This window comes from Crinia signifera, chromosome 11, assembly GCF_055691185.1.
Source record: "Crinia signifera chromosome 11, ASM5569118v1, whole genome shotgun sequence".
Lineage (NCBI taxonomy): Eukaryota > Metazoa > Chordata > Amphibia > Anura > Myobatrachidae > Crinia > Crinia signifera.
In genome coordinates this window covers 26167689-26178525 of record NC_139227.1, presented here as the reverse complement: position 1 = coordinate 26178525, position 10837 = coordinate 26167689, and the positions used below count along the sequence as shown (strand labels likewise).

The following is a 10837-nucleotide window of genomic DNA, read 5'->3' as shown; positions in this document are numbered from 1 at the left end:
CTACTTGGGAGCTATCTTATTGGATGAACATCTAATGATGGACAGTTCGAACAGCCTCTTACAGCAAAGGCAGCTGCAGTTCTTATGTAAAGAGGTAAACTTGCCCCAGGCGGCAGAGTACCACCCAGCACAGTCTGATCCGCCGTTGGCACATGCCTAGCAGTTACCCCTCAGTTGACAGCAGGTAGGTTGTGGGGGTATATGGATCTCTTATGCTGTTTCACTCTTTGTTTTATAGCCAGCGGTGGCTTAGCAGCTGCTGTGTGGGACTACAAGTTCCAGCATGCCTTGCTAAGTCACAGGGCTGGCATGGCATGTTGACATTTTTGGTTGCATAGTGTAGTTGGTGAGTCTCCGTTTAGCCCATGCAGCATTCATTGGTGTTCCATAGGAAGCCATGTCCCTGTACCCTCCTGCAAGGTCACATACCCAGTATATACCTACTGTCTCTGGGGGGGCAGAGGCTGGCACTAGTAGGACAACTATGTGGCTGTATTATCAGTCCTGTGTTGCTGCATGTAAGTTAACTGATTATACACAGTGACTACCATGAGATGAAATGTTGTAATATATATATATATATATATATATATATATATATATATATATATATATATATATATAAAATTTACAACATTTTATATCATGGTAGTCACTGTGTAAATCAGCTACATGCAGCAACACAGCACTGATAGTACAGCCACATGTGTTGTCACAGTCATTATGATTGGGGGGAGTGGCGGGTGGGGTGGTCTGCACAGAATAGATCTCACCTCTGCCCGTCACAGCACACTGGAACAAGGGGAGGGATCTGTAGAGATCCCTTACCATCTGTTGGACAGAGTCAAGCCCCTTTTAACGCTAATAAAAGAAGGTGCCCGGTGGTGGTTTAGGGTGTGGTACAGGGGTCCAACAGTCGGGATCCCGACAGTCATTAGCCCGACGTTGGGATTCTGACTGGCCGGACCCAGGCAGCATGGTGAGCGCAACTAAGCCGCTTGCGGGCTCGCTGCACTCGCCACGCTGCAGGCATGGTAGCTTGCTACTCGAGCCACCTATTCTATTCTCCCACAAGGGAAAATAGCAGGTGGCCGTCGGGAACCCGGCTGTCGGTGTTTTGACAGTCGGGATCCCAACATCGGGTAAATGGTTTGTTTGTAGGGGCCCTGTCCGGAACCCGGTTTAGTGAGGCTTGTTTTACAATGGTGAATCTGACCTGATCTCATTATCCATTACATGTCTAATACAATGTGAATTTTAGGCATGGAGGAGATTTTTTTGCTAAATATCCCCCAAAAGCCCTTTAATACATTTTCAGGGTTATGAGCAGACTGGTAAACCCGTGGGCGTACCACCTGCTGGGCAGCGCCGCTGAGATCAGAGCTACGCTCCGCTTCAAAGAAAAAACGGAGGGGTACACTGCGCTAAACAATTGAAAAATAGATTAAGATAATCGTGCCAATTGGGGGTAAAATGACAATGTTATTACTAAAAACATATAACATGATATACCATATTAAAAAGAATTTGGCAGTATAATAGAGGAAATGATGGGCTACGTCCAGTTCATACGGTACTGTATTTTTAGAGTCCACTGCTCAATGGATCCGTTCTAAGATGGTGTGGCGTAAGTTACATACAAAACACCACGTAACAAATATTTCAATATTCATCACAGAGAATATTGAAATAATATTTGTTGTGTGGTGTTTTGTCTGTTACTTATGCCACACCATCTAAGAATGTCTATTATATGTAGACATTAAATATCCCATCTTTCTATGATAACATCATGAGAAAGGGCTATATGTATTGCCTGACCGGTTTATCAATTAAATCATATTGTATTTTTATATCATTTACAACACTCGTTTTGTGTATGTTACTATTATTAAGTGTCTTCTCCTGCTCATACGTCTCATATAAGCCTTAGGGCATTTTTTCATGTATCTACCTTACCTACCTACCTACACATGTGCCAATTGGGTCTGTAATCATCATAGATAGATGGGTATATAAACCCTGCCGTACCAACACCCTGTACACCTTGATAAAGCCAGGTTACTGGAGAAACGCGTTGGTGTACTAGAGGACAACCTATATACAGTTCTACCTACCTTGCCACTACTCCATACAATCGGGTCCGGACCAGTCTCCCTACCTCGAGTTTTTTTCTGACCAGCAGTCACTACCTGGTTCTATCCAGTGGGGACCTATCTACGCTCAAATACCGGATGGAGGTGATGCACAAACGGGAGAGTGCTACTCCATGAGAAATACCTACCGCAGGCCTGTCTGGGCACATTGGATAAAAATGACACCAATATTTGGATACAGCAGAGCTGGCGCTGGCTTTTATAACAAGGAGACACCTCAGGAACGGATCCATTGAACAGTGGTCAATACGGTACCGTATGAACTGGACTTAGCCCATCATTTCCTCTACTATACTGCCAAATTATTTTTAATATGGTATGTCATGTTATATGTTTTTAATAAATAACATTGTAATTTTTACCCCCAATTGGCACTATTATTGTTTATGATTGTTTAGCGCAGTGTACCTCTTTGTTTTTTCTTTGTATCTAGAAAGGGCTGACTACCCCTTACTCACTGCAGCTTGACAAAGCACCTCATATTCTCTGCGGCTCATACACCAGTTGGTAACTAGTTATCAACTACCTTCCATTCTACGCTCAGCCTCAGCTGCTGCCCGGCCCCGCCTCCTTCCCCCGGCTGTGTGCGGCGTGACCTTTTCAACGCCACGCCGCACACAGCCGGGTTGCTGGGGAGCAGCTGATGGAGTGCTCAGTGGCGCTGCTCCACTGCCGTGCCCACTGCCCGGCAGTGGAGCGCTCCCTTAAAAAACAAAACAAAAAAACCCCACCACTGAATGGGTTAATGACCTGTGGGAGCGCGCATCATTAACGCTATTTTATTGTGTACACATCACCAGATATGTACAAATATATTGTTAGCGATAATTGCCAAATGTGCACCCAGCTTAAGAGCAAAGAAAAACGAATGTTGTGTAAACACCTAGGCAACAGGTAGTGCACTTTACACAGCAAGAGAGGACATTTATTACAGTATTCAAACATGCTTCCAGAAATAATGGCATATGGATATTCAGTACATTCTATGACTGGATGTCATGCACTGTTGGATGCTAGCAGGAACATGTCTAAAATCCATTTTCTTTGTTCTGGCCCCCAGATGTTTGCTGTATTTGGAGAGCTCTAGTCAATGCTGTATACCTGAAGTGCAACAGTCATACATGCAGATAAGGAAAAGGTAAGGGCCGAGACTAAGGGCAAATGTTACTTGGAAAAAACAAAGTGATGATTATAATGAAAAAGAAACATTTTAATCAGGTAAATGGCAAAATTGATAGTTGAGATAGAGATATATATATTTGTGTATTCAATGCGGCCGGCGAGGAGGTTAAACGTAAGGGATCGCGTGAGGCTCGCCGCTAATGCAGGGAGCCTGCTGCATTTTAGCTGCGAGCCTCGCTGTTTTAACGGTCGTATACACCGTTTCCCCCTCGCTCCAAAAACCTATCGAGGGGGAAACAGCGTGTGCAGGGGATCAGTTGAATACTGACCCTGCGAGCTGTGACCAGGGCAGCCGAGGGGGGGGGGGGGGGGGTAGCAACAGCAGCACATGCTGTAGGTGTGCTGCTGAGATTACAGTTTGTAGAGTTTTCTTTCACCCTCCTCTAAACATTTTGGGGGTGTGGGAGGTGCCCACACTTAGGCCACTACCCTAAAATTTTACCGGGGCCCAGCATTCCTCTCGGCACTGCTCACTGTCACAGCTCGCAGAGAGCATTGAATACACCCTATAATAATACTTTATAACGTCAAATTTAGCTCTTTCACATCTCCTCTCCATAATAATCCATTGTCCAGCAGCCGGGTGTTAATTGTTCAAGGGAAAACTACCTGTTTTTGTAGGTGCCATCCTTTGTCTAACTCATCGATTCCCAATTTTTTTTTTTTTTCATTACGGCACTCGACAGCATCAAAATGTTTTCAAGGCGCCCCTAAGCCAAATGTTTCTTATTGAGAAATTCAGAAAAAAATATTAAATTAACTGCATTGTGTTTATATGTCACAGTTATCTGGTGAGGGACAGGATTTGCTTTTGCTTGTCCACATATATTATGATTTGCAGCCACCAGCACTGGTTTTGCCTGTTACATTGCCCATAAATAATATGAATTGATCCTGGTCCACCAACCCAAGGCCTGAGGCACCCCAGGGTGCACACAGTTTGCAAAAATGTTATTGGTCTTTGAATTTGATTTTCCTGTTTGATTAAAACCTAGAAGTCCTTTTAAATTTGTATGCAATTAAGCAATAGAAAACACAAGTGGCATTAGTATATGTGTAAACTTTAAACACTAGTTAAAAGCCTGCTGCCATGGGGTGCTGACACATCCTCTGTCCTAGCCGGCTCTGTATCTCTGAGTCTTCACTGATGCATTACTGGGAGGAGGTGTGGCTGTAGTCCTGGGATGTCCCAGCAGGCTCAGTAATGGCCACCACCTTCCAGTTATGCATTAGTGAAGACTCCTGCTGCTTTTACACCGCCATAATTATCCTGGGTTTTTGCACATGAACACGCAGCAACCTGAGATATTGTGCAGGGGAAACAAACCCAGCTGAAATTTCCTGGGTCGAGTGACCCAGCATTGCAACCCAGGTAGAGAGCAGGCTTGAGCACAGATTCAACCCAGCTCGCAGTGCATTATAAACAATGCAGTGCGGGACCTGTTCACAGCAATAAAGTACACGGCACTGGGAGATGTTCTCATCTCCCAGCGCCGGCTCAGGACCTGCCTCTGGTGATGTCACCCTTTCATCATTATGCTGGATGGGGACAGCAGTGTAAAGGTCTCAAGCTGGGTTGCACCCATGTTGTAGCCAGAAACAAAATCCCGGGTGCGACCTAGCTAAGCGGTGTAAAAGTGGTATCAGAGATACAGAGCCAGCTAGGACAGCAGATTAAGCCGCCCATGTGGATCCAGAGGTTAGCGCTCACCACTACTGGGGTGGGGGGTGGAGAGGAAGCCGGCACCATAGCACCATGTAGGTAGGGTGATGGTATCAGAGGAACCACTGGGGGTAGCGAGAGATGTGTGTTATTATTATTATTATTATTATAATTTTATTTATAAGGCGCCACAAGTGTTTCGCAGCGCCGTACAAAGGAACAGTACAGGGAGACAAAGCTTGGCATAACATTGAATAAATAACAAGAATACAGTACAAATAAAGAGCGCCACAGTTCAATACACATTACAGCTTGGATATAAGTAGTGAGGACTCAATCAACATACAACTTGAGGCTTGATGCCAAAGATGGAGATGAGTATGCAGACGAAGATGGTCACTGAGTGTTGGAGTATAGGAGAGCTGTGAGTGACATGTGAAGAGAAGAGGGCTTTGACAACAGGAGGGAAGAGGGCCCTGCTCGGAGGAGCTTACAATCTAGTGTGTGTATCCTTATGGGTGGTAACGCAGAGGTGAGGCTCGCTGTTAGGCTTTTATTTTATAGGCTATTGCACCTCCTGATGTAGAATATTACAGATGTTAGAAGTTGACTGAATTCCTCCAGTGACTTCTCAGAACCTTGTAATTTACAAATGAGCGCCCAGATATTCATTGAAATAATTGAACAATCAGTGTTCTGCTATAAAATTGAGCACTGGGCTCTCATTCAACCACTTGCTCCCGAGGAAGCCGGAGGTATATGATCCGGGGAAACGCGTTGAGCTAATGAATTACCCTGGTGACACACTCCATCCACATTGTGTGACCTGTCCAATCTCGCACTGGCGTGCCTGAACCATCTGGACCACCAAACGTTGGGATATCTGCATGGTCCGTAATTGTTCCAGCATACAAAGGAGGAAACATCCAAATGGGAAGCTTGAAACCATAGGGCAATCCAGGACTTTTGTGCCACCCCCACTCTGGACACGTAGTGGCATCGGCCCTATTCTACGGAGTGGTCTGCTGGGGCAGCAGTGTTTCAACAGCCGACAATACGAGACTAAACAGACTGGTAAGGAAGGCCAGTTCTGTCCTAGGAATGCCTTTGGATTCTGTAGAGATTGTGGGTGAGAGGAGAATGATCAGCAAGATGACATCATTATTGGATAATGCTTCACACCCGCTCAAAAATGTTTTGCCGGATCTGTGTAGCACTTTCAGTGATAGGTTGCTTCACCCTAGATGCTCAACGGAGAGATATCGCAGATCGTTCCTTCCGGCTGCAATTAGAATGTACAACTGTCATGGTCTGAAGAAAACCTGCATGTTCTTAAGACCCCCACACACTTGGCCGATTTTTATTTTTTTGTCCGATTTCTGACTGATCGTCCGATTATCTGTAAAAATCGGCCGATATATCGGACGATCGGTCGGAAATCGGACAATTGGCCAAAAAAGCGTTCTAGTGTGTGGGGGCCTTTAGATTCTTGAGTTATATTGTTTGGATCTTATCATGTGTGTTCTTATTATGCTATTACTCTTATCTGTACTTGAACCTTGCTGTAGCAATTGCAAATTTCTCCAGTGTGAGACGAATAAAGTAATTCTATCTAACACTCACCAGACGAAGTACATTGGATGGTAATATACAACTCATTTGTCAGCTATATATCATGCAGATTCCAGCACCATGCTCTATATCCCTGTGATATAACATTTGAAATATTGCATTTAAATTGTTCAATGTTAGATGTAATATTTTTTGATTTATCCTATATTTTCTATGTAATTTTAGTTATTAAAACTTTTTGCTTTTTAATTGAGAACCGTCTAGTCGAAATTATTGGAACAGCCAGCGCTGGCACTTTTTTTTTCTGTTTTTTATCATGTCCAAACTATGGCCCTTCAGTTGTTGTAAAACTACAAGTCCCATCATGCTTTGCCACAGATTTGCCATTAGGGAGTGCTCAAACTATGGCAAGGCATGCTGGGATGTGTTGTTTCGCAACAGCTGGAGGGCCATAGTTTGGACATGCCTGTATAAGCGATCCCTTACCTGGATTTCGTGTGCTCGCTGCCCCATCCTCTGATTCCCACCATCTCTGTAACTCCAGAAGCGTTTTATGTAAATGAGAGCGTAGGAACTGTCTTAACCAATTAAAATCCTTCTATTTATGTCTCTGAACCTACAGAAAATATTTTTTTTGTTTTACTTTCCTGATATAATAGTATATTTTACCTGTAGTTTGGTTTTTGCTGCTTTAAAGGCACAAATATGGTTCATGTAGTTTTTTTTTTTTTTTTTTATGATCGAATTCCGCAAGTATCTTGTGATTATATGGTGATTTCATTGAATGTGTAACTGTAATTATTTCCCCGCTGCAGTTGCTCTTCTTAATAAAGAATGCATCCAGACTTGTCACCTCACCTTCACACTGACGAGTGCAACGTGCTCATTAATTTGCTGAAGCAATGCCATACTGAGGTAAGTTTGCCACACAGCAGCGTGTCGCTGACCATTGAATGATTTTTGACCCATCCGTAAAGAAGTCAGTCTAGGCTGGCTTTTATTTCCGAAGAACAAGGCGGGCGCCGACGTCATGTGACATCAGGTGTTCGGCCTGTGCAGGCCTCGTCACGCCTGCGTTTTGATGGGGACACCCAGCGATTTGCTGGGCACGCCCACAAAATGGTGGGCGTCCCCCTGCGCCATCCCCCTGACCACCTCCATTTTTATTTGAGGAATATATGGTTTCATCTAGATCCCCACTGGCCATTGCTTATTAATTGGCACAGTAGATCAATTCTGGGCCTGATTCATAGGTGTAGGCAGATGTATTCATAGCGGCCGTGTGAACATAAACAAATGTCGCAGCGGCCTGGATTGTGTTGAGCTTTGCTAATCCCAGCGGCTGTGTGCGAGAAAGTAGCATCCATTGCAGATCGGTTGATTATAGTTCTGTATAGTTTACAGTTGCGCAGCATGGCTGCAGGTACGGCTCTGGATCTATAGCAGCAGTGGGATCGGAGTTGACGCCACAAACACGCCCCCAAAGCATGGCTGCGTTTCTGATACCGGTCCCTCCCTCTTCCGCTTCCTGACTGTCAATCACTTGCAAATAAATCCTTTGTGGATGCGCAAATACGCGCATGCACAGAGCCGCACCATCGGTCCAAGGCGCGAATACGCTGGGGACCGATTGATGATGAATCAGGCTAAATTTTAATACACATTACACAGAATCAAGTGGTTACTATGGGCAACACCAACTATTATGTTTTGTGGTCTCTGGAATAGTTCTCAAAAATGTTGTTTATATCATTATTTTCGCCTTTCAAAAAAATGTTGAGCCATGTTTGTATTTTTTTGTTTTTGTGTGTGTGTGTGTGTGTGTGTGTGGTAAATCTTTGTAATGAGTGCGATCTTGTTTTGTACTTACAGAACAAAATCCTGAAATTTTTTGGGCACTGCAACGACTTTGACCGAGAAATGCGCAAGTGCTTAACTAAAGAGGTGAGTCTTTCCTCTCTATTTTCCGTTAATCATCTGTTTTTATATGAACCGCTAAACCTCACCGACAAGTAGGACAAATAAGAACAGCGAGCCAAATGAAAGGCTATTTCCATACCACGATAGCGCTTCCTGCTATGTCATATACACGGCAATGTCTGTCAGAGTTGTATTTTTTTTTGTCCTAACTATGGGCGGTATTCAATCTGAGATTCTGACTGTCGGAACGTCCTGACAGTCAGAATCCCGGGCCATTTTCGCTCCACTCAACAACCGGAATCAAAGTTCCGGCTGTCGAGTGTCAGAAAGTGGGCATGTTAGCGAAAGCTGCCGCGGATTGTCAAAAAACTGCCGTGAATTTATCAATCTGCTGTCGTTTCCATCTTGTTTTAAAGTCGGATCTGTTTTGTTGGAATCTGGCTTCAATGCTGATGGAAATAGCATCCGAGATTGAATACCTCTATACAACAGATTATACTTATATCACTATTTCACTTACTTGGTTTTTATGTAAACCGAGCCTGGTTCAGATGCAGACACACGGGCTGATATTTACACCAGTTGAGCGATTGTTATCTATCTGTTGTGCAGGCACCAAAGCCTGATCACATGGCTGCTAATTTGCACTTCCCTGCAATCAGGTATAAATCACCCCCGCCAGAGTGAAATCCCGCCCCATGCAAGCCTGTGAATTCCTTAGCACGGCTTGCGTTCATATCGCTGGCCTGCAATTAGCTGCAAATCCATTTGCAACCACTCACCATCGAATGATTTTTTTTCCGCAGTGTAGCCCGGGACTTACTCGGCAGCTGCGATAGAAGCAGTCGGGTCGGGGCTGGAAGTTACGTCAAACAACTTCCCCACAAACACCTGGGCACACAGCATTTAGCCTGACACTCCCAGGGGGGGGGGTGGGGGTGGGGGTGTGTGTTTCCTATTTTAAAACCAACACATCTTCTACCATGCACCAAACGCTCTTGAACACGTTATTTGAAATGAAACGTCGGAGTCCTTTGGCCAATGTATAACTCCAGTGGTTCCCACACTTTTATGAACCACAGCACTCCAGAGTATCAGAATGTTTTTGTTTTTCACGGCACCCCCTAGGCCAAAATTTTCTGATTGAGAAATTTAGACAAACACAATTTAATTTAATTATATATATATATATATATATAAGCAAGCAAAGAATCCGGCACTCCACAACTTAACTTAGATAATACTTGCTCCGGTGCCTTCCCAGGTCAGCGACCAAAAGTACTGTGGATGGCAATAAGGCGTCACTCGGAGACTGAATACAACTTCAAAATTTATTGTGTGGTGACCGACACCAGTGTTTCGAGACAACAGCTCGTCCTCAGGGTTCAGAGGACGAGCTGTTGTCTCGAAACACTGGTGTCGGTCACCACACAATAAATTTTGAAGTTGTATTCAGTCTCCGAGTGACGCCTTATTGCCATCCACAGTATATATATATATATATATATATATATATATATATATATATATATATATATATATATATATATATATATATATATATATATATATATATATATATATATATATATATATATATATATATATATATATATATATATATATATATATATATACAGTATATGTTTAGTTGGTGTCTAGCACCACCCTGTGGAGGTTTCCTAGAAGACAACTGGCAGAGTTGCATGAGACGCTTCAGAGAAGTGGTTTCAAACTTTCAAGTGCAAGTCCAATTTAAAAAAAAAAATGTTTTTGTAATATTTATATAATTATTTAATATTGTGCATTGTACTTTTTTTCTTAGTATGAGAGCAACAGAGCTGCTAGCCGTGCCAAATCGGTGAGGACTCGAGAAAAACTCCTGGAAACCGCTAATTAGAAAAACCTCCCACTCGGCAAGCTGACAGAGAAATGTTACTCTTCTAGAAGATCACCGAGGACAATTTCTATTTATTGTTATGCCAAAATAAAAACTTTTTGTTTTTATATTTTATTTTGTTGTGAATAGTTTAGTAAAGTAAATACTTATCTTTTTCTGTTGTGAATTTGTTTAGTAAAGTGAACCTTGGCACACACCAGACACTGGGCGGTATTCAATGTCCTGAATCGCTGGTTACAGTGATTCAGATTTAACATTCGCCTGCCAATCGCCGGTTTTTAGCAGTGAATCGCCATGCATGGGGATTCGTGGGGAGTCGCCAAGTCACCCTATTCAACGTGGCTGAGAATCGCCGGCCCTAACGGCGATTCTCAGCCATACCGGCGTTTCCCTACACAGCCTCATTAATGTAGTCAGTTGTTTAAAAAATCGCAGATAAATGCT

General features: G+C 43.4%; 1 protein-coding gene across 2 annotated transcripts; it reads left to right on the top strand.

Annotated features, from left to right (window-relative positions):
- Positions 1–11: 11 nt before the first annotated feature.
- CMC2 (C-X9-C motif containing 2) lies at positions 12–10500 on the top strand. 2 transcript variants are annotated; one of them, XM_083165342.1, is made up of 5 exons: positions 12–184; positions 3210–3294; positions 7389–7488; positions 8446–8517; positions 10319–10500. In XM_083165342.1, exons 3-5 carry the CDS (start codon positions 7408–7410, stop codon positions 10391–10393), a joined length of 228 nt encoding a protein of 75 aa, XP_083021468.1. In that variant the 5' UTR covers positions 12–184; positions 3210–3294; positions 7389–7407; the 3' UTR covers positions 10394–10500. The 2 variants fall into 2 exon arrangements, with proteins under 2 accessions (XP_083021468.1, XP_083021467.1); XM_083165341.1 differs by having other exon boundaries at positions 15–184; positions 3217–3294.
- The last annotated feature ends 337 nt before the right edge of the window (positions 10501–10837 follow it).